The 24,817-nt window shown below is 45.7% G+C and overlaps 1 protein-coding gene across 2 annotated transcripts in view; it reads right to left on the bottom strand.

The window, feature by feature from the left end:
* LOC147117159 (ATP-dependent translocase ABCB1-like) overlaps positions 1–24,210 on the bottom strand; it is a 101,503-nt gene extending 77,293 nt beyond the window's left edge. Inside the window, exons 1-6 of one of the 2 annotated variants that reach the window (XM_085987906.1) lie at positions 24,129–24,210; positions 21,600–21,771; positions 19,721–19,834; positions 8,212–8,322; positions 7,283–7,408; positions 2,918–3,121 (exon numbers count right to left, since the gene is read on the bottom strand). In XM_085987906.1, the coding sequence (XP_085844032.1) occupies positions 2,918–3,121; positions 7,283–7,408; positions 8,212–8,322; positions 19,721–19,834; positions 21,600–21,704 (660 nt within the window). In that variant the 5' untranslated portion in view covers positions 21,705–21,771; positions 24,129–24,210. The remainder of the gene's footprint in view (positions 1–2,917; positions 3,122–7,282; positions 7,409–8,211; positions 8,323–19,720; positions 19,835–21,599; positions 21,772–24,128) is intronic. The other variant, XM_085987907.1, reaches the window with a different exon arrangement.
* Between the last annotated feature and the right edge of the window lie 607 nt (positions 24,211–24,817).

Genomic DNA, 24,817 nt, shown 5'->3' with positions numbered 1-24,817 from the left:
GGAGCCGTCGGGAATCCCACACTTCAACATTAAAAATAGGGATTAGGCTAAAAACTGCCTGTTAGCTACCTGTTAACAGGCAGTTAATTGGCACTAATCCCCTTCCCGCCTCGGGGAGGCGGGTCCCAGTGCGGGGCAGGTACCCGCCTCCTTTGAAACTGGCATGGAGGCGGGTTGGGATCGTGCCACACACCCCCGCCGATTTCGGTATTTTAACCCCCCACATGCCTCCAATCCCGCCTCCATGGCCCAATGAAAATCCTGCCCAGAGTGTCCACGGCGCCTGGTCTGCACTCAAGGCCTCCATAATCAGCACCTGTGAAGAGATGCTCGGTCACTCGACCAGGAAACACCAAGGCTGGCTCGACGAGAACGGCCAGGAGATCCAGGAGTTAATAAGCCGCAAGCACAAGGCATTCCTGATCTGGAAACAGCAACAGAACTCGAGAGCAAGAAAGCAACTCCACAGGCACCTGAAGGCCAAGGTTCAACAAAAAACTTGCGATCTAAAGAGATGGTGGATGCAGAAAGCGCAGGAGAACCTGCAGCTAGCCGACAACCACGATGTGTGTGGATTCTTTAGCACAGTCAAGACCACCTACGGCCCAAGCACCCAAGGTCCTACCCCACTGCGGGCCAAGAACGGAAAGGTACTCATCAAGGACAGAGAGGCAGTCAGTGCCCACTGGAAGGAGCACTTTGAAGATCTCCTTAACCAAGACTCTGTCTTCGACCCGAGTGTCCTCAACTCCTTCTCGCAGCATGCTACCCACCACCACCTCAGCACAACACCAGCCCGGCATGAGGTTGAAAAGGCCATCCGACAACTGAAGAACAACAAGGCCTCAGGAGCAGATGGAATCGCCGCCGAGGCGCTAAAACATGGCGGAGAAGCACTATTGGTGAGAATACATGAACTCATTTCTATTATTTAGAAGGAGGAGAGCATGCCAGGGGATCTCAGAGACGCTGTAATCGTGACCATCTTCAAGAAAGGTGATAAGTCCGATTGCGGTAATTACAGAGGAGTCTCTCTGCTGTCTGCCACAAGGAAAGTCATCGCAAGAATCCTCCTCAATTGCCTTCTCCCAGTGGCTGAAGAGCTCCTCCCAGAGTTGCAATGCGGATTCCGCCCACTAAGGGGCACAATGGACATGATCTTCACTGCACGTCAATTACAAGAGAAATGCAGGGAATAGTACCAACCGCTGCACATTGCCTTCTTTGACCTCACAAAGACCTTCGACACTGTCAACCATGAGGGATTATGGAGTGTCATCCTCAAATTCGGCTGCCCTCAAAAGTTTGTCACCATCCTCCACCTGCTTCACAACGACATGCAAGCTGTGATCCTGACCAACGGATCCACCACAGACCCAATTCACGTACGGACCGAGGTCAAGCAAGGCTGTGTCATCGCAGCAATGCTCTTCTCGATCTTCCTGGCTGCAATGCTCCATCTCACCTTCAGTAAGCTCCCCACTGGAGTGGGGCTAATCTACAGAACAAACGGAAAACTGTTCAACCTCCGTCGTCTCCAGTCCAGATCCAAGGTCTTCCCATCCTCTGTTATCGAATTACAGCATGCAGACGATGCTTGCATCTGCGCACACTCTGAAGTCAAACTCCAAACCATCGTCAACACCTTCACCGAAGCGTACGAGAGCATGGGTCTTACACTAAACATCCGTAAGACAAAGGTCCTCTACCAACCTGCCCCCGCCACACAGTACTGCCCCCCGATTATCAAAATCCATGACGAGGCCTTGGACAACGTGGACCACTTTCCATACCTCGGGAGCCTAATGTCAACAAGGGCAGGCGTCGATGACGAAGTCCAACACTGCCTTCAATGTGCCAGTGCAGCCTTCGGTTGCCTGAGGAAGAGAGTGTTTGAAGACCAGGACCTCAAACCCAGCACCAAGCTCATGGTCTACAGAGCAGTAGTAATACCCGCCCTCCTGTATGCTTCAGAGACATGGACCATGTACAGCAGGCACCTCAAAGCACTGGAGAGGTACCACCAACGCTGCCTCCATAAGATCCTGCAAATCCATTGGCAGGATAGGTGCACCAACGTCAGTGTTCTTGCTCAGGCCAACATCCCCAGCATCGAAGCTTTGACCATGCTCGATCAGCTCTGATGGACGGGCCACATCGTCCGCATGCCCGATACGAGATTCCCAAAACAAGCGCTCTACTCGGAGCTCCGACACGGCAAGAGAGCCCCAGGTGGGCAGAGGAAATGCTTCAAGGACACCCTCAAAGCCTCCTTGAAAAGTGCAACATCCCCACTGATACCTGGGACTCTTTGGCCCAAGACTGCACAAAGTGGAGAAGAAGCATTCGGGAAGGTGCCGAACACCTTGAGTCTCTTCACCGGGTGCAAGCGGAAGCCAAGCGCAAACAGCGGAAGGAGCGCATGTCAACCCAAGCACCCCACCAACCCGCCCCTTCAACCACCGTCTGCCCCACCTGTGACAGAGACTGTAGGTCCTGCATTGGACTCATCAGTCACCTGAGAACTCATTTTTAGTGTGGAAGCAAGTCATCCTCGGTACCGAGGGACTGCCTAAGAAGAAGAGATATTAGAGGGAGTGAATGTTTAAGGATCAATCATGCATGACTTGTTTTTTGTCTTGTAATATTATGTTCACTAAATTTGTTGTTATGTAATAATCACCATTGAATTATATACACAGGCTTTTGGTAAGGTGGGCAAGGATGTTATTTGTCATGAGAGCACACTTTTTCCCCTGTTATTCCTACCATATTCCTGATATGCTAACAACTAGAAGACAAACAGTCTGCATGGGGAAATGGAGATGAGCTTATCAAAACAGTAATCAAGCTTAGAGAAACTAGTTATCCATAATATAAAACTGTTAGTTCAATGGCAAATAAGATCAGTACTTACATCTGGCAATTTCATAATGAAATCATAGGCATTAGCTTCCTTGGTAGCCTCTTCAATCTCAGTCATGCTGACATCTTCACGACCAAAGCGAATATTTTCAGCTATAGTGGTAGCAAAGAGGATGGGCTCCTGGCTCACAACCCCAATAAATTCCCTAAGATGCCTAACATTCAAGGTTCGAATATCGTGTCCATCAAGCATAATCTGTTGAAAATATTAGACATTTATACCAATAATTATGCTATCACAGCGTATAAAGTACTGTATGTGAAAACTATTGCCAGAAAAAGCTGCATGAACTTCATGGGAGATAAATTTGTTGTCAAAAGTGACATATAACCCCTTGGATGAATCAAAATACACGAAGAGGCAGAAATTGAAAATAATCAGGATCCCTAAATGTACAATGTAAGACAACAAACAATAACCTATACACCTAACCCAAACCTGGCCCAGGCCAGGTATAAGTATGGTCAGATTGTGTGTTTATGCTGGTGTCTAGTACTTTTCCCCAGTACTGTTAGGTCTAGTGTTCATTACACAGATGTGACCTACATCCTTTATCTAGACAATATGGGGGGAATTTTAACCCCCTCCACCCAGCAGGTGGGGAGGGGGTTAAAATAGTGCGGGGAATTTACCCACTCAGTTCCCACCCCAATGTGGCCGACTATAATTTTAAATATATTCTAGAAAAACACCTCAGAATTTTAAAAATCTATATTAAATCTCCTCTTTGCCTTCACTGTTTCCGTGGACATAATCCCTGTGTCACAGGTGTCTCCTGATAACTATAGCTTCCATCCCTGGCATTATCCAGATGAATCTAAGCTGTATACTCTCTGTAACTTTATTGCTCTTTCCACAATGCTCACAGTACTCTAACCAATGTTTTATACACGTTTATCATTAGTTCCTTACTCCTATAATCGAGGCCCCTATTTCTAAAACCCGAAACACTGTTGGCCTTTTCTTTGGCTTTATCTACTTGCAGTTCAGGGAATTCCATAAGTTTTCCTGTTCATCCAGATTATGGGGGGTAAAATCTCTGCTAATTTTAGTGAAAATGCAAATGTAAGCACGGTATGGTGAAGTACAGCGTTTTATTTATGTCACCTGCAAAATAAATAAAAACTTGAGTTTTCTAATTGCCAAAGAGATGTCCCCCTGACTCCTGTCGAGTCTGAGTGGATTCTGCTTCAATTTGTGGCAGGTAATTCCACAATCTAAGCATTCTCCTTGTAAAGGAGCATTTATAACCTCCCTTTTAATTCTTTTTGTGATTACCATAAGTTTGTGCTCTTTTGTTACTGTCTCACTAACCAGCGGAAACAATTCCTCATTATTCACCCTATCATAGCTCTTCACAATCTTCTATACCTCTATGCAGTCACCCCTTTAACTTTTCAGCTTCAGTGAAAAAAGCCCCATCATTGTGTAGCTTTTCCATTTCTTTTGTATGCTTCCTACAATGGGGTCCCCAATATTGTACACAATACTTCAACAGTTGGCTAACAAAGGTCTTTTGTGATTTTTTGAGGATGTAACTGGGAAAATAGATAAGGGGGAACCAGTAGATGTGGTGTATTTGGACTTTCAAAAGGCTTTCGATAAGGTCCCACATAAGAGATTAGCGTGTAAAGTTAAGGCACATGGGATTGGGGGCAAGGTATTGACTTGGATAGAGAACTGGTTGGCGGACAGAAAACAGAGAGTAGGAATTAACGGGTCTTTTTCCGAGTGGCAGGCAGTGACTAGTGGGGTACCGCAGGGATCGGTCCTTGGACCCCAGCTATTCATAATATACATTAATGATCTAGATAAGGGAACTAGATGTAATAACGCCAAGTTTGCAGACGACACAAAGCTGGGTGGGCGTGTGTGCTGCGAGGAGGATACCGAGAAACTCCAGGATGATTTGGACAGGTTGGGTGATTGGGCAGAAGCATGGCAGATGCAATATAACGTGGATAAATGCGAGGTTATCCACTTTGGTGTCAAAAACAGAAAGGCAGATTATTATCTGAATGGCAATAGATTGGGAGAAGGGGAAGTGCAACGAGACCTGGGTGTCCTTGTGCACCAGTCGCTGAAGGTAAGCATGCAGGTGCAGCAGGCGGTGAAGAAGGCAAATGGTATGTTGGCCTTCATAGCAAAAGGGTTTGAGTACAGGAGCAAGGATGTCCTGCTGCAGTTGTACAGGGCCTTGGTGAGACCACACCTTGAGTATTGTGTGCAGTTTTGGTCACCTTATCTGAGGAAGGATGGTCTTGCCATGGAAGGAGTTCAGCGAAGATTCACAAGGCTGATCCCTGGGATGGGAGGAATGACGTATGAGGAGAGATTGGGTCGATTGGGCTTATACTCGCTGGAGTTTAGAAGAATGAGAGGGGATCTCATCGAAACTTATAAAATTCTGACAGGTCTGGACAAACTAGATGCAGGTAGACTGTTCCCAATGGTCGGCGAGTCCAGAACCAGGGGTTATAGTCTAAGGATAAGGGGTAAGCCATTTAGGACAGAGCTGAGGAAGAATTTCTTCACCCAGAGAGTGGTGAACCTGTGGAATTCTCTACCACAGAAGGGGGTTGAGGCCAAGTCTTTAAATATATTCAAGAAGGAGTTAGATATATTTCTTAGAGCTAAAGGTATCAAGGGATATGGGGAGAAGGCAGGTACGGGGTACTGAGTTTGGATGATCAGCCATGATCTCATCAAACGGCGGAGCAGGCTCGAGGGGCCGAATGGCCTACTCCTGCTCCTATCGTCTATGTTTCTATGTCTTGTACAATTTCAACATTACCTCCTTCCTTTTTATTCTATGCCTCCAGATACAAATCTGGCACGATTATGGCCTTGTCTACTTGCACTGCCATCTTTAATGGCTTGTTTAATTGCACACAAAGTTTTCTCTGCTCCATTTAAAATATTACCATTTAAGGTGTATTTTCTTTTCCTATTTTCACTTCACATTTTCTACTTTGAGCTGCAAGAGTCCATCCTACTAACCTAACTATGCCCTCCTTCAGTCTTTTAGAATCCTTGTCATAATTTTTCACACCCACAATTTGGTGTCATCAACAAATTTTGATATTCCTCCCTCATTTCCTATGTCCAGATCATTTTTTTATCACATTATCTCAATGTCCTGCCATCATTACCTTCATTTGCTTTGAATCATGCCCTTTCTCACTTCATCGGTCTCCTGTCTTGGGTTATGCTCTATTTCCCCGGGAAAGGCAGTACTACGTTCAGATGGTGGAGCAATAATATGTATCATGTTTTATTATACCTGCATCTTATGGACACACAGGAACTGTACACCATTTTCTGCATACAGAAGTTCATCTGTACAGCTGCTGCACTTACCTCAAACACTGTTCTGGACATTATGTGACATTCTGGACATTTTTACATGCAGTAGCACCCTCTGGTGGTGGTTATTGTGTTAGCAGTGTGTTTGTATGAAACAGAGGTCATTTGACCTTTGTTCCTTTTTTCCTGTGAGGTCATTTGACCTTTGTTCCTTTCTTCCTGTGAGAGGTCATTTGACCTTCGTACCTTTCTTCCTGTGAGAGGTCATTTGACCTTCGTACCTTTCTTCCTGTGAGAGGTCATTTGACCTTCGTACCTTTCTTCCTGTGTAACCCAGGAAGTAGAATTCCAGGAAGAACCTGGCAGTAATGGAGGATTCCATAAGGGATTCACAATCCAATGTAATCTGATTTCATATGTTAGGCCAAGCGCAATATCTGTGAGTATCTTTGTTTGTTAGCATAATAGCAATGTTGTCAGAGTAGTATTTTGACAATGTTTATAAAAGGTTAATATTTGATAGTTATAGAAGTTAGTCCAAATGTTAGTTAGTTATACAATTAGTCTATTCTACTGTTGTAAATATGTTTATATTTTATGTAATATCGAATGTATAGTACTCAGTTTATGTACAAAACATACTTTATCTTTGTTTACAGTTTCACAAATTTGTTCAAGCTTCAAAACAGCAAACGGCTTCACGAAGAATTATTTTTGAATAAGTGTTTAACTTGCTGGATAACTAGATAGGAGCACGTCTAGTGCGGCCAGTACAAACACGAGACAAAAGAATACTGGCTCACGGCTTGTCCTGTCCAGCAGTTCAAATTGCCATGTCCTCCTTCTGCTTTGGGCAGATGGGAAATTTACTCACCAATGCGGCTTCCCGTCGGAAACTCACTGCGAGTTAAAATCTACCCCTGCGTGTATCGTATCTCAACCGGCTAAGAATACCTCAATTTTGGAGCCCCTCATGTTTTGCTGCTGAAGCCCATTTGGCATTTAGCTACATTATTTTCACAGCACGATGAGTGTCATTAAATGCTTTACCATCCCATCTTCAGGATCATAGAATCTCTGCAGAAGCTGGATAGTAGTGCTCTTCCCACAGCCACTGCTGCCAACGAGAGCAATTGTTTGCCCGCTTTTCAACTTCAGGTGCATACCTTTTAATATCTACCACAAAACAAGAGAGAAGGAAAAAGAAATAAGGTACTGTTTGGTTTGAACATTTAATGTTCTGTGTAACAACATTTTATTTCTGTTCTGAAAACTATGGCATATTTAGACAGTACTATGCAAATTTTTCATTAACTGTAGCCTTATGTAACTAAAGACAAATAGGCTGCAAACGCAAGGTCGATAGCAGAGCACCAATTTAATATAACTTGATGCAGGTTAAGGCTGTGAATAAAATGTGACAGGTAGAATAAGCTTACTGTTTAAAGCCTTTTATTTCAAAGTGATATGGATTAGTAAATTAATTAAGAAGTACGTTAAATCTTAGCTGTTCTTATAAATTCAGGTTTTATGTTTAATCATGAATTGCTGGCAGATAAAGCCGAGAATGGAGCCTTATCCCAATTTATTTCAAAATAATTTTCCATCACAAGTGCCTAACAACCGAATGAATCCACCATCATTGAATGTATTCACTGGGTGATGTACTACTTTTTAATTGCAGAGAAAATAGTGAACATGATTCAGTATTCTCATATCGTACCCTAGGTACGATGACCTTTTCCTTAATATTAGGTCACAAGAGTATCACTTAATATATGCTTATATAACTTTCACTGCACTTTCACAGTAGCTCAGTCTATGCAAAGTGCTTTGAAGTTTTTCTGGGATGTAATAAGATTTATGGTAAACCCAAGTCTTCCTTTTAATAGGTTCATTTAAGTAAGGGCTCTTTATCTTAATACAGGGTGAACAGAGTATTGCAATCTTTAGATCTGAAGAATTAGAATAAGTCCTACCTTAACTTCAGGACGTGAGGGGTATTTGAAGTGCACATTTAGAAATTCCACATCTCCTTTAATTTGACTAAGTTTGTGTCCACTTTCTGAAAAACTATCAATTAATGGTTCCTGCATTATGATAAAAAAAAATTTGCAAAATTAAACAAGATCATATAGATTTATCTTGTATATAAATTTCCAGTGGCAGCTGGGCATGTGCCAACAAGTTGTATTTATATAGTACTGTATAAAGAAATGTCGAAAAGTGTCCCAAGGAGCTTCTCAGAGGCATAAGGAAGACTGACACTGAGCCAAGGGAGAAGAGATTAGGAAGGGAGACCAAAAGCTTGGTCAAAGAGATGGGTTTTAACGAGGGGCTTAAAAAAGAGCGGAGGGATTTAGGGAGTGAAACCTAGGCAATTGAAGGAATGGCAGAGCAGGCTCGAGGGGCCGAATACATAGATACATACATAGGGGCCGAATGGCCTACTCCTCATCCTATCTAAAAAAAAATGGCTGCTAATGGTGGGGCAAATGGAGGGAAGGATGCATAGAGAGGCAGAGGAATGAAGAAATTTGGTGGGGGAGAGGGGGTTATAGGGCCAAAGCAGTTGATAGAGATAGGCAAGGTTAAGGCCATGGAGTTAAATACTAGGATAAAAATGAGAAATGATTACATTTCAGAGCAAGGCAAAGTGAGGTCTGTAAGAACAAAATAGCAGTTAAAACATAGAGGGGTCGATTTTAACTCGGGTGCGGGCAATTGTCGGGTTCCCCGAATTTCGTGATTCCCACACGAATCTAAATGGATGTGTGAGATTGATGCAATTTTAACTCAATTGGTCAATTGATTTCCAACGTGTGGGAAGCCTTTGCAAATGGGTTTTTCATGACTGCAAGTCCCCTCCGATGACATCATCATTGCTGCTGCATTTAAGGTCCACAGCAAGCCTTGCTTCCTCTGCAGGCTTCCAAGCTTTCCCCGTATGATGGCACAGGAGCCTGCAGGAACAATGGCCAGCGGGAGGGCAGGAGCTGCACCTAAATTTGATGAGGCATCACTGCAGGCATTGTTGGATGGGGCTAGGGCCCACAGGGAGGTCCTGTTCCCTTCTTCAGGGAGGAAGAGGCCTTCCAGTCAGACCAAGGCTGTGTGGCTACAGGTGGCTGGGAAAGTCAACTCCTTGGGGCTCACACGGCGTACCTGGTTGCAGTGCAGGAAAAGATTCCATGACCTTCATCGCACTGGAAAAGTAAGTATGAAGTTTCCATCACCCTCAATCTGATCCCCATTGCCTTTCCTCACCAGCACTCAGCTTTAGCAATCTCTTCCTCCACATCCCACTTGACACTCACATCCATGCACCCTTACCCATTCCCTCTCTCTCTATGCTCACATTCACATAACTATTCCACCATGCAGCCCTCACACTCCCTCTCACTCTGATGCTTTGAACACAACTGACAACACACAGGGAGGGCCCTTGGTCTTGCAACCTCACTCCATCTTTGTCTCCTTCTAAGTATCTATGCTATGCAATCTCTACACTCACTCCTTCATTCTCACGCAACCTCCACTTGTCTCCCTCATTGCAGGAGAAGAGAACTCACAACAGGAGAGAGCAAGCCAGGACAGGAGGAGGGCCACCCTCATTAGCCCAGCTCACCCCCTGGGAGGAAGCCGTCCTGGAGATTGTCGGGGCTGACACAGATGCGGAAGTTGGGAAAGGACAGACAGGTGCATCCCCGCAAGCTGGTGACAGAAGAGTTTTCCATCTCTCTCATTGGCATTGCATGAGTCGCTGATAATGATTCTGAAGCTACATCATATGGACTTATGATCATCTGCAAAATGCAATGTGCATGTAACCTTGGCATCACATCTCTAAATTTTTCCTTGACTCCCCCACAGGACCATCCAGAGCCCCCGTCCCCACTGTGCAGGAGGAAGAGCCTGAGATTCCAGACTCCTCAGAGGAATCTGCAACCTCTGAGGGCGCAGCAGAAACAAGCGCACCCAGCACCAGCGCAGACACTCACACCTCGGGGGGGCCTTCGAGACATAGAGTAGTGTTGTCACCTGGTGTATCACAGCTCACAAGTGAGCATCAGCAGATTGTGGAGACAGGGCCTCATCAGAGGGCGTAGGACTCTGCCAGCTTGGTTCAGCTGCATGTCTCTGGGTCCATCCATAAGATCGGAGGTGATGGACCTCCATGCACAGATGCAGGAGTCTCTGGCAGGTTTTGTCTCCAGGGTCGCTGCGAGTGTGGAGCGAATGGAGGAGTCCATAGCGAACATGAGCAGAGCCTTTGTGGAGTCAGTGGCGCATGAACACATCAACACGGAAAGGATGGCTGCCTCCGTGGTAAGGCTGGCTACGGTAGAGGAGAGGAGGGCTACAGCCATGGAGGAGGTTAGTCGCCAGGGAATGGAAAACATGGTGAGTGTTCAGAATAGAATGACATCTCTTGAGGAGCGATGGGCATCTATTGAACAGAGAAACCAGACCTTTATGGAAGTCCTTCTGAGTAGGACTGCCATTGCAGATACGGGTCCCCATGGCCCCACTGATGTGCAGCAAGGTGCTCTCAAGCCACTTGCAGGCACTGAGGGGGACCTGACCCATAAGAGGGAGGTTGGTGGCAGGCCTTAAGGAAGTGGGTGTTCCTCTCCAAGTGCTCACACTTCCATGCCACTGCAGAGCCCTCGGTCAGAGCCCCGCCGGAGTCCACACCCAAGGGAGATAGACGTCTCAACCCCTGCACAGCCGCAGAAGCAGCAGACTGCTGACGAGCCCTCACAGGCTCGCCACCCCAGAGGACGCCCGCCAAAGGTGTCGAGAGAGGAGCAGCAGGAAAGTGAGCAAGGGGCCTCCACATCTGCTGAAGCCACAGGGGAACGACTACGTAGGAGCACACGTAAGAGGAAAATAAAGCACAAGTAGTCACAAGGGTAGTCACTTGGGTGAAATGTGTATATTGTAAAAATGCCATCAGTTGGTTCTTGTGCATAAAAATTCTGATAGCAACTGTTGCAGTTCTGGCGTGTGTCATTTCGCGAATGGGGCTTTCACATTGAGGGCTTAGGATTACTTGCAGTTGTCAGGATGCTGGTCAAATAGCTAGGAATCTGCAGGGTTTGGCCATTGTCGATGCTCAGGTAAGAAGCTGCGAGGCAAAAGAGTTTGATTTACTAGGCTAAGCAAATCTGGCCAGGATGAGTGCGTTCCTTGCATCCCGGGCAGCAATGTTCTCGTGTAATGCTGCCGCTGGTTGATGGGCCTCTGCAGGATGCTCGTTTTCGCCCTCCTCCTCATCATCATCATCATCTGAGGAGGGTATGTGAGGAGCCACTTGGTCCTCAGGAATCTGCAAGCCACGACGCTGTGCCATGTTGTGAAGTGCACAGCAAACCACGACGATTCTGGAGACCCTTGCTGCTGAGTACTGTAGGGCTCCACCTGATCTATCCAGGCATCTAAAGCGCATCTTCAGCAAGCCGATGGTTTGCTCGATTATGGATCTGGTGGAAATGTGGCTGGAGTTGTAGTGCTCCTCAGCTTCGTTGGCTGGCCTCCTCAACGGCGTCATTAGCCAAGTCCTCAGGGGATAGCCCTTGTCTCCAAGTAGCCATCCGTGAAGTTGGTCTGGCAGCCTGAATAGTGGAGGCACACTAGACTGGCGCAGTTTGAAGGAGTCATGGCAACTGCCAGGGTACTTGGCACAAACATGCAAAATCTCTTTCTTGTGGTCACACACCAGCTGAACGTTAAGGGAGTGGAAGCCCTTGTGGTTGACAAAAATACCTGGATTGCGATGGGGTGCCCTAAGGGCCACATGTGTGCAGTCAATGACGCCCTGCACCCTTGGAAAGTCTGCCAGATGAGCTAATCCAACCGCTCGCGCCCTCACACTTGCGCGGTCCCTGGTGAAATGGATGTGATTGTGCGCGAGGGCAAAGAGGGCATCGGTTACCTGCGTGATGCAAGTGTGTGCGGCTGCCTGGGAGATGCCGCCTTGGTGAGACCGCACCTTGAGTATTGTGTGCAGTTTTGTTCGCCTTATCTGAGGAAGGATGTTCTTGCCATGGAGGGAGTGCAGCGAAGATTCACCAGGCTGATACCTGGGATGGCAGGAATGACGTATGAGGAGAGATTGTGTCGATTGGGCTTATACTCACTGGAGTTTAGAAGATTGAGAGGGGATCTCATCGAAACCTATAAAATTCTGTCAGGCCTGGACAGACTAGATGCAGGAAGGATGTTTCCGATGGCCGGGGAGTCCAGAACCAGGGGTCATAGTCTAAGGATAAGAGGTAAGCCATTTAGGACTGAAATGAGGAGGAATTTCTTCACCCAGAGAGTGGTGAACCTGTGGAATTCTCTGCTACAGAGGGCGGTGGAGGCCAGTTCATCAAATATATTCAAGAAGAAGTTGGATATATTTCTTAAGGCTAAAGGGATATGGGGAGAAGGCAGGGACAGGGTACTGAATTTGGATGATCAGCCATGATCTCATTGAATGGCGGAGCAGGCTCGAGGGGCTGAATGGCCTACTCCTGCTCCTATCTTCTATGTTTCTATGTCTGCTGATGATCCCTGGAATGAGCCTGAGGCAAAAAAGTTGAGTGCAGTGGTGACTTTGATGGCCACTGGTAAGGAGTGTTCACCTGGTCCTCTGGGCAGCAGGTCTTGCTGTATCATTGCGCAGATGTCAGTCACTACCTGTCGCAAAAGTCGGAACCGCCTTTGGCACTGCTGCTCAGCCATGTTGAGGTAGCTGACCCTGTGTCTGTAGACCCTGTTTGGGGGGTATCTCCTGCGCCGACGGGCTTCCATGCGCTGGCCCCTTCTGGCCTGTGCTGCCTCAGGTGGGTGAGCAGCATCCTGTCGCTCCTGCTGCTGCTGCTGTTGCTGGTGCTGCTGTTGTTCCTGGTTCTGCTGCTGCCGCGCCTGGTGCTCGAGCTCCTCTAATGCCAAGAAGTGAAGGAGAAAAATGGCTCCCATGCTTCTGGTATGTGCCTCCGCTGAGGAAGTGCTGAGTGAGGGTGGCGAGAGGGGTTTCCCAGGAGTTCACACTGGAGATGTGTGTGAGGCTCCAACCTTCCACAGGTGTGGTTAAGCCCGGTAAAAGTTGCCCCAGGCCTGAAACAACAAAGTCCTGCCATCTGCAAATGATGACTGATCAAATCTCCTCTTTAATGGTTGACCTGCAGCTGGTAGTCAGCAAGTCAATAGTGCTCACGCCAGGTTTCACAGGCGTGATCCCCGCCAGGCGTGTTTTACGTGGGAAAAGGGTTAAAAATGCAAGGGCCTGTTAAAATGGCATTATAAAGGCCAATTATTGCTGATTAAGGGCCTCAAAGACCAGTCCCGCCTGTTGGAGGCGGGACTGATTCGGGACCATCAGACACGCCTGGGTTAAAATGGCTCGGGGTCGGGAACCAGGCCGGGGAGGTCCCGTCCGCCAGTTTTAGCGATTTTAACCCCCCGCACACCTCAAAGCCCGCCTCACGGCTCAGTTAAAATCGACCCCAGAATATCTCAACAATATCCACTCTCTAGTGCTTATAGGCTTACTATACATCCAGATTTAATGTTTCATAAGAACATAAGAAATAGGGGCAGGAATAGGCCATTCGGCCCTTCGAGCATGCTCTGCCATTCAATAACGTCATGTCTGATCTACCTCAACTCCACCTTCCTGCACTATTCCCCATCCCTTGATTCCCTTAATATCCAAAAATCTATCGATCTCTGCCTTGAATATACTCAACGACTGAGCATCCACAGCCCTCTGGGGTAGAGAATTCCAAAGATTCAAAACACGAGGGAGATAGAGAAGATGATGAAACAAAAAAAAGAGGGTGTATGATGCATGTCAGGTGAATTCTTCAAGGGAAAGCCAGACCAAATACAATAAGTTGAGAAGGGAAGTGAAGATGAAAATAAGATTGGCAAAGAGAGAATGAGAGTAGAATGGCGGTTAACATAAAAGGGAACCCAAAAATCATCTACCGGCATGTTAACAGTAAGAGGATACTAAGAGGCATGGTGGGGCCTATTAGAGACAAAGAAGGTGGTATATGCTTAGAGGTGCAGGGCAAGGCTAGAATACTCAATGAGTACTTTGTATTGGTGTTCACTAAGGAGGTGGATGCTGACAAAATATCAGTAGAAGTGGAAAAGGTAGAAGCAATAGAAGGGGAGAAAATTAATAGGCAGGATGTACTAGAAAGGCTGGGTATTCTTAGAGTGGACAAGTCGCCTGGTCCAGATGGCTTGCATCCCAGGTTGCTAAGGGGAGGAGATAGCAGAAGGGTTTGCCATAATTTTCCATTCTTCCCTAGATGCGGGGGAGGTGCCTGAGGATTGGAAAGTGGCAAATGTGACACCATTGTTCAAGAAAGGGTGTAAGGACAATCCTAGTAACTACAGGCCGGTCAGTTTAACATCAGTGGTGGGTAAAGTTTTAGAAACAATAATCAAGGAAAAAATTAACGGGCTCTTGGAGAGGTTTATGCTCTGTAAAAGATTTGTAAAAGGCAGATCGTGTTTGACTAATCTAATTGAATTTTTTGATGAAGCAACAGAGAGGATTGATGAAGGGAATGCAATGGATGTTGTCTACATGGATTTTTGGAAGGCGTTTGACAAAGTACCACATAGAAGGCTGGTTAACAAAATTGAGGCTCATGGAATAGGTGGGTCAGTGGCAGCTTGGATAAGGAATTGGCTTCACAGAATCACAGAAACCTCACAGTGCAGATAGAGGCCATTTCGGCCCATCGAGCCTGCACCGACACATATCCCACCCCCGATCCCCGTAACCCCTACACCAACACATATCCCACCCTATCCCCGTAACCCCACGTATTTAATCCCCCTAACACTAAGGGTCAATTTTATCATAGCCAATCAACCTAACCTGCACATCTTTGGACTGTGGGAGGAAACCGGAGCACCCGGAGGAAACCCACGCAAACACGGGGAGAATGTGCAAACTCCACACAGACAGTCACCCGAGGCCGGATTCGAACCCGGGTCCCTGGAGCTGTGAGGCAACAGTGCTAACCACTATGCCACCGGCTTAAGGACAGAAAACAGCGAGTTGTGGTAAATGGCTGTTTTTCAGACTGGAGGATGGTAGACAGTGGTGCTCCCCAAGGGTCAGTGCTGGGGTCACTGCTTTTTTCGATATATATAAATGACCTGGATATTGGAATACAGAGTAGAATTTCAAAATTTGCCGATGGCACCAAATGTGGGGGTGTGGCAAACAGTGAGGATGATACCAATCGACTGCAACAGGACACAGAAAGGCTAGCAGAATGGGCAGACAAGTGGCAGATGGAATTTAATATAAAGAAGTGTGAGGTGATGCATTTTGGCAGAAGGAACAGGGAGAGGCAATATACACTTAATGGCACAGTTTTAAAGAGTGTGCAGGGACAGAGGGACCTGGGAGTTAATGTGCATAGGTCCCTGAAGGTGGCAGGACATATTGAGAGAGTGGCTAACAAAACATATGGGATCTTGGGTTTCATAAATAGAGATATTGAGTACAAAAGTAGAGAAGTTATGCTGAACCTTTATAAAGCACTGGTTAGGCCACAACTGGAGTATTGTGTCCAGTTCTGGTCACCACACTTTAGGAAGGATGTGAAGGCCCTTGAGAGGGTGCAGAGGAGATTTACCAGAATGGTTCCGGGGATGGGGGATCTTAGCTACAAGGACAGGTTGGAGAAGCTGGATTTGTTTTCATTAGAGCAAAGGAGGTTGAGAGGTGATTTGATAGAAGTGTACAAGATTATGACAGGTTTGGATAGGCTAGACGGGGAAAGGCTATTCCCACTAGTTGATGATACAAGGACTAGGGGACACAGATTTAAGGTTTTGGGCAAGAGATACAGGGGGGGATGCGAGGAAAAACTGTTTACGCAGCGAGTGGTGATGACCTGGAATTCGCTGCCGACGGAATTGGTGGAAGCGGAAACACTCCGTGCTGGATTTTGTCAATGGGGACGTGATGGAGGCGGGACTCCCACTTTTTGGGTTGTAGTCCCGCCTCCATCGATTTGTGGCCAACCCACGTGATTTTCCCTTGATTGATCTTGTTGAGCCCGCCCAGCGGGCTCAGCAGGCCAATTAAGGGACACCCGGTTACAGGTGACGTCAGGGACTGACATTTCATCTGTCAAGAGCTTTTGACAGATGAAATATCAACGTTTGACAGCTCTGTGAAGCTGTCAAACACTGACAACCCGACTTCTAACTTGAGTCCTTCTCCACAGACTCAGTTAGAAATCTCTCCAGAACAGAAAGCAGAATGCTGCAACTTTTGACAGCTCGCGGCCATTCTGCTTTCTGTGCCGGTGAGATGAGGGACTCACGAGACCTGAAGGAAGGAAGCCTGCATTAGTAAGTAAAACTTCTTTAAACACTTTACACACACCAAACACACTTACCTCTGCACTCATGCACCCATCACTCACCTGAACACCGGACATCTCGAACCCTCCAAGCCCTTCAGCCCGACGGTCCACCTCGCTAACTTGGCGTGGTTTGGAGCCATCGGGCAGCCCACACTTCAGGGCTAAAAATAGGGATTAGGCCAAAACTGCCTGTTAACTATCTGTTAACAGGCAGTTAATTGGTACTAATCCCCTTCCCGCCTCGGGGAAGCGGCTCCCAGCACAGGTCGGGTACCCGCCTCCTGGGATACGGGCATGGAGGCGGGTTGGGGGCGGGAAGGGTTCGTGCCCCCCGATTCTGCAATTTTCCCCCCACTCCCGCCTCCAAACCCGCCTCCACGGGGCTTGGAAATTCGAGCCCTCAATGTTTTCAAGGGGAGACTAGATAGGCACTTGAGGGAAATAAACTTGCAGGGCTACGGGGATAGAGTGGGGGAATGGGACTGACTGGATTGCTCTACAGATAGCCGGCACAGACTCGATGGGCCGAATGGCCTCCTTCTGTGCCGTTATGACTATGACTTTGAGTGAAGAAATTCTTCCTCATCTCAGTCCTAAATAGCCGACGCCTTATTCTGAGACTGTGACCCCTAGTTCTAAACATCCTCCTAGCATCTATCCTGTCAGGCCCTATAAGAATTTTATGTGTTTCAATGAGATCACCTCTCATTCTTCTAAATTCTAGGGAATATAGGCCTAGTCTCCTCAATCTCTCCTAATTGGACAATCCTCCCATCCAAGGAATCAGTCTGGCAAATCTTCGTTGCACTCCCTCGAAGGCAAGTATATCCTTCCTTAGGTTAGGAGACCAAAACTGAACACAGTACTCCAGGTGTGCTCTCACCAGGGCCCTATATCATTGCAGTGAGACTTTTTTGCTCTTATACTCCAATCCTTTTGTAATAAAGGCTAACATACCATTTGCTTTCCTAATTGCTTGATGTACTTGCATGTTAACTCGTGTAGAAGGACACCCAGGTCCCTCTGAATACCAACATTTCCCAATCTCTCACCATTTAAAAAATATTCTGCTTTTCTATTTTTCCTATCAAAGTGGACAACTTCACATTTCTTCACATTATATTCCATCTGCCATGATCTTGCCCACTCACTTAATTTGTCTATATCCCTTTGCAGCCTCTTTGCATCCACCTCACAACTTACATTCCCACCTAGCTTTGTATCGTCAGCAAACTTCATTAAATTACACTCGGTCCCCCAGCACGGTGGCATAGTGGCTAGCACTGTTGCCTCACAGCGCCAGGGACCCGGGTTCGAATCCGGCCTCGGGTGACTGTCTGTGTGGAGTTTGCACATTCTCCCCGTGTTTGCGTGGGTTTCCTCCGGGTGCTCCGGTTTCCTCCCACAGTCCAAAGATGTGCGGGTTAGGTTGATTGGCTATGATAAATTGACCCTTAGTGTTAGGGGGATTAAATACGTGGGGTTACGGGGATAGGGTGGGATATGTAGGGGTTACGGGGATCGGGTGGGATATGTGTCGGTGCAGGCTCAATGGGCCGAAATGGCCTCTATCTGCACTGTGGGGTTTCTGTGTGATTCTGTGTGATATAAGTCATTGATATAGATTGTAAATAGCTGAGGCCCAAGCACTGATCCTTGCGGTATCCCTCTAGTTACAGTCTGCAAACCCAAAAATGACCCGTTTATTCCTGCTCTCTGTTTTCTGTCCGTTCACCAATCCTTAATCCATGCTAATTTATTACCTCCAATTCCATGAGCTCTAATTTTACGCAATAACCTCTTGTGCTGCACCTTATCAAATGCGTTCTGAAAATCCAAATACACTACATCCACTGGTTCCCCCTTATCTACCCTGCTAGTTACAACCTCAAAATAACAGATTTGTCAAACACAATTTCCCTTTCATAAATCTGTGTTGACTCGGCACAATCTTATTATGATTTTCTAAGTGCCCTGTTACCATGTCTCGAATAATAGATTCTAGTATTTTCCCTAGTACTGATGTCAGGCTAACTGGTCTGTAGTTCCCTGTTTTCTCTCTCCCCCCCTGTCTTGAATAGTGGGGTTACATTTGTTACCTTCCAATCCACAGGGACAGTTCTAGAATCTAATGAATTTTGGAAGATCAAAACCAATGCATCCACTATCTCTGTAGCCAACTTTTTTTAAAACCCTAGGATGTAGGCCATCAGGTCCAGGGGATTTGTCAGCATTTTGTCCCATTAATTTCTCCAGTACTATTTCTTTACTAAAACTAATTTCTTCAAGTTCCTTATTCTAACTAGACCCTTGGTTCCCCACTTTTTTTGGAATGTTTTTTGTGTCTTCTTCTGTGAAGACAGATACAAAGTATTTGTTTAATGTCTCAACAAATCTGGGTGCTTACTCTGAAGAAGTAGTTGCTGATTATTTGCCATTCCCTTATTTGAGTTATTATTTTGCAATAAATACATTTTCGTGAATTGTAGCATTCTCACAAAAAATAAGTTATCGCAAATGTTATTTGCTGGTCTCTGCCCTCTGAGGCCTAATACTCTTAACAGGTTCCCCTTGAGTTTCTTTGCTCACCAAAACTTTAAACGTGTTTCAGACTCTTAATTGTAAACAGTGCTGGTGAGTAGAGCACCTGTTGCTGTGGCATCAGCTGGTTACCCGACTGGCTGTAAACTTTCTCCACAGACAGGCCAGCTGGAAGAGGCAGAGCACCTGCACTTCACACATACTCCTGATTAAAATTAAGTGCTGGCAAGCAGAGAAGCTGACAGGTGGAATGGAGTCCAATGGAAATAGGGCAGTTTTAACTACACTATACTTTCATGCATCCAGAGATCTTGGGACATAAACATACAAAATAAATGTTTACATTCTGGATTCCTGGTCACACAAAATATACTGTGCAGGCAAATTTGATACTTGACTGCACTTTTCTTTTTGTTTATTAGGTTTGCTCACTCCTAGCGCCATTCAGTGGTCGAAAGGAAAGGTGACATTTTCCTTCGGCTCTCCATCCCAATTATTGCTCATCAATGTACAATGCTTTACATGTGCTCTGATGAAGTGATAAAGTCACCGTATCAGTGATGTGGAAGATCACATGTGCTGCTCCTCTTGCACTGGCGAATGCTTCAATGTTTGGTGAAGCCTGACCCATGGCAAATGCGCCAATTAAGACTGAAAAGAACACCTGAAGATTAAAAAAAAAACACGGAAATTAACGAAGGCTGCTACAAGCAAAAGAATGCTAACATTGGTATTTGTTCCTGATCTAAATTTCATTATATATCTGTTATTCTATTAAATTATCTTGGGGTAGAATTTAGTCTGGGCCCATTTTCACATGAGCAGCACACGCCCGAACAGAGCGGCCCAAGGCCGGCCTGAATTAGGGTCTCAGGCCTCATCTAAATATTCTGGGCACCTGCCACGCGCCTCCACAGGCAGCTCACCCTTCAGGAGGATTGCATTTTGGGCCACTTGCCTCACGGCAGCAAATTCCTGATTTGCGCTCCTGGTGCCGGAACTCTCACTTTGCGCAGAGTTCGGTGCTGGGAGCATTAAATTATAAAACTTTACGCCACTGTAAACTCTGAACAGCACATATAAAACAACCCCTTGCTGCTAGCTCCTTGGCTAATAAAATTGGTAGATTTAGTCTCACTTAGAAGCTTACTGCTGTTCTGATATTACTAAAATTAATTTGTAAGTATTCATAAAAGAAAGCTCGAAAGTTCTAGAGGTAAATTTTATGACTTAGTGCTTCTGGCGTAGAGCTTCCTGTGGTAGTTGCACATATTAGGAAATCTGGTGTGGAGGTCCGCTGCCTGTGCAATATTTTGTTCATTAATTTTAATGGATGAGAATTCTGTGGGCTGCGGATCCTTCCTGAATTTCTGATTTGCACTCCCAGTGCGTGAAGCTCTGTGCAGTGAGACTTACATTGTAAAATTTACCACCTAGGAATTTACAATTGGTAAATAGTAAAATTCAAAAATTGAGAATTTATTAAAAGTGATTATCAAACCTAAAACATATAGGGCCAGATATTGCTGGAAAAAAAATAACGGCTTCTGAACACTTTTCAAATCAGCCCGCAACTTGCAACGAGGAAGAGGACACCCCACAGGTTCCGAATCGCCACAACTTGCTGGACGCTTTGCTCTGCCGTTAGCTTTGGGAAAGTGGCATCTCGTGCTTATCATCCCCGTGATTTTCATGAAGTTACTGCAACTGCACATTAATGACCATTAAGCTCGCCACAGAAAGTTAAGTCTAGTAATTATCAGCGTAAGTACCCTTTTAACGATATGATAATTGTTAATGATTGCCAATCAACCTCTCTTGCCTAGAAAGTAAACAATTAAAAGTGTGGAGTCTCATCCCTTCAGGGTTTACTTGCTGTTGGAGATTTTTAAAAATGTCAAATTTTAAATTAATTTTTTTTTCTTACTTTTCCTTTCTGTCTCTTTTTTCTCTCTCTCAATCCAATCTTTCTTTCCCTCTCTTTACTTGTCTTTCTGTACCTGATTTGACATTGAATTCACCCACTGTAATTCTCCCTCTGTTTATTTTTCAGTTCTTAAACCTCATTGTTCAAGGAGATACACTGTTTGTCTTGTTGTTCACCTAGATGCCCTGTTGCCCTCGCTGCACCGTTATCAGCTCGCACTTCCAGCAACTTTGTGGGCAAAAATGTTTTAAATCTAGACATGCAATTGTAAGTCAAACTAATGGGTCACACTGCGAGATGCTCTGCTGCAGCAAAATCTAGCCCATATTGATATTTATACCCATAATTCGCTATATATGGAACTCATTTCTACCCCATGAAGTTGAAATGGGGCAGGGAAATCTAAAGAAACAGGAAATAAGGAAAAAGGAAAAACACAATTTTAAGAATCATAAATTCTTAGCACTTCTCTGTGTTAAGCATAACCCGAAATTTCACTTACTGTTAGCACTGTTCCGATTGTATAGTCCTCATCCAAAATGAGGGTACTTCCATACCAGAACGCCAGAGCATACGATCCAAAGATTATGAAGAAGGTGAAACCCATTGCTGCATTGGTGCTAATGGCCTTTTTGATTCCAAGTTTCTGGGCTTCAATTAAATTTTTGCGATACCTTTATAAAAAGGAGAATAAAATTAGATATGGAACAATAATCCAACCACTGCACTACTTTGGTTCATCTTTACAATAAGACGAACAGAGAACTTTCCTAAAAACCTTCTAAATGAGACAAAGAGGCAAAAAAAGCACACATTCCTGAAAGCCATTCACATTTTTGCCTCAGGAACTTTAACATGTTTTAGTGTACACTAAAAATCCAGCACCTGTACATGGAGCAAGAGCACAAGTAAAACTAGAACACCATTGTGAGATGACAGGGATTTAATAAAAGATTTCAATATCTAATTCTACAGGGATTTTCACAGCTCTAACTGGCACTAATAATTACAGTGCTGAATTTGGTTTGAATCCCCATATAATAAACTATGGGGCCCAGTTTGCGGTCCTGCCGTAACGCCGGCTGGACCGCTGTACATCACATGCACGATGCACAAGTAACATGCAGATCTGATTCTGCCCTCTCTTAAGGGCAGCTCATTTTCCTCACTTCCATGTGCTCCCTGCACTTATTGACAGATGCAAAAGCAGCTTGCTGGAGTTGCAAGGTGAGATATTCAACAAGCCAGCAGCTCTCAAAGGGTTGCATTCGCAATTATTGATCTACACATTTTGGAACTGCAAATGTGAGTATGGCAGCAAGGAGGGAGAGGAGCATAACTGCTCCTGTTGAGGATACAGCTCCGTTTTTTGTTGAGTAATGATGCATGCAGACTGTACCATGACTTAATGGGGTGAATGGCCAAGTTCTTTTCCTGCCTTTATTTTTGTATATTTGTATGAAGTGCTACTCTAGGATCTACTGCAAAGGAGAGTTGTTCTCAATGAAACTGAGGTAACAGGAGCCAGGTTCGAAATGCCTGGATGCAAATGTCAGAGCAAGTAACTCAGTCTCTCACATTCATTGGTTCGTGGGAGCAGATGTGGATGATATTTTCTGGATTCAAAGGCCCCGATATTGACAGGGGTGAGTTGCATAGGTGAGGTGGGGGTGGGGGGGGGCGAAGTTTCAAACAAGAAACCCAGAAATCCCTCCTTGACAGGTTCCCCACCTGGAAGTCATCCTGACTGACAGGCTTGGCTTCCAGTCGGGCGGGGAGGACTCTGGAGCAGGCCGCAGGAGCAGGTAGGGAGCCTGAAGCTGCAACTTGGAGTGTGGAGGGATTCTGATCTCTAATCCCGGTTGCGGGGGGAGGGGGGGGGGGGTAGGGTCCGATCCCAGGGAGGATCTGAACCCCGACCCCGGAGAGATCTGATTCCCGATCCTGTGGGGGGGGGGGGGGGTTCCGATCCCCGACCCCGTGGGTCTTTGTATGGGTGGGGGATCTGATGGAGTTGGGGTGTAGCTTAGGGGGCTGGGAGGCACCACTCCTGCTCCTCCTGGACCACAAGCAGTGCTATCAGGGCAGTTACCTTCTCCCCGAAGCTGTCCTCGCCTCCCTTCAGCTGCCGGGTTTCCCCGAGGTCTGGGAAATCTGGCTGGCCAGGGTTAAACCTGCAGGTTAAATCATTGACTGCCAGCCTCATTAAAATATTTAAATTGCCAACCCACCTCCCGGGAGTGGGTTAACTGCCTGCCCCTTGTCCCGCCCCCATTAAATCCGGAATTGTGTGGGTTTGAGACCTTTTAAATTTTAACATCTCACCCAACCCCAACCCACCTGTTTTGGGGGGTTAAAATTCACCCCAAAGAGTGACAAGCTAAGAGTAGCTTGTCTACTTTTAGAATATGGCCTTATGATGACTACCAACAAATGCTTACTTTTACCTAGGTGCTGCTTCACTGAAACAGCATGGAAAGCACTCAGCTGGGTGATATATGTACATCCATTTTGTTCAGTGCCCATTTTGTTGCTGCCACCCAAATATGCTTCTAAAGTGGCACAAAGTTAGTCCCGCCAATTCCAACCTATGTATATTTTGTATCTAAATACAGGAAAACACTGCACATAGCAGGTGGAAACAAATGCAGAGTGTATCCTCGTGATAAATAAAACTTTCCATTCAGATTTTGTAATGCTGGTTACCAGTTGCCTCTCATTCACATATATTCATGTGTACCTGAGGGATAACACAAAAAATAGAACAGCAAAGGGTTAACGTAAAGAAGGAAAATCATGGAAGGACTGTTCCATCCTTCAAGGTTTGGGATGGGGGCGAGTCTGTATAAAAAAGTCCTGCATTTACATATGGTGCCTTGCTAGCGACGCCCACATCCCATAAACGAATAAAAACTAAATAAACAGGTGCTCTACAACACCAATAAATCCCATTGTAAAAGCCCAACTTTAGTGCCATCAAGCACCACCTCCCCCATCATCAACTCTTGGGAAAGTTAATGAAAATTCTAACCTCTGAATTTCTTTCTTTTGTCCCCCAAAAGCTACCACAGTTCTGAAAGCTGACAACGTCTCCTCTGCCACTGCTCCAGCTTTTGCATAGGCACTTTGCTCTAGTTTTGTGTATGAAGTCAATATCTGTATCATTCAAAAAAAGGAGAAAAAAAAATCAAAATTCACATTTATTGATGCACTACAATTATTACTGAAGTCCTCCAAGCATCATAAGAACACAAGAAAATATAATTTGATTGACTGAAGAGAGTAAGTGAGGAAAACTCCCTCACCAAGCTCGATCCTGTCCCACTCAACCTCCACACAGACAAACCATTCAGTCGCTGCATACCTTGCCCTGTCGCTCATCAAAGAATGGTTGGCCCAAAGCTCTTCCAACGTTGTGTGTTAAAAGAAGCCTCTAAAATGTGTAGAACTATAAACAAGACACCAGTTGACTTTGGGAAGGGGGAACTGAAATTGTCAAACAAAACACAAACACTGACAACACGCATTTCTAATCGAGAACTGCCCTCGTCTGAAATCGCTTCCATGGTTATTAATTGATCCTCAGAACTGATAGACAAAAAAAATCTCAAACACAAAAATCCTTCTTCTTCTTTCGTATGGTAGTAGCAAAGCAAATCAAATGTCAATATCTAAGTTGGACATCCAGGCCAAAGCTACCGGTGTAACAGCGTGGATATC

The sequence above is a fragment of the Somniosus microcephalus genome, chromosome 5 (assembly GCF_052327205.1).
Source record: "Somniosus microcephalus isolate GS21.2 chromosome 5, FLI_Smic_1.0, whole genome shotgun sequence".
Classification (NCBI taxonomy): Eukaryota; Metazoa; Chordata; class Chondrichthyes; order Squaliformes; family Somniosidae; genus Somniosus; species Somniosus microcephalus.
The sequence above is the reverse complement of the archived record's forward strand: the minus strand, read 5'-3'. Positions and strand labels throughout refer to the sequence as shown.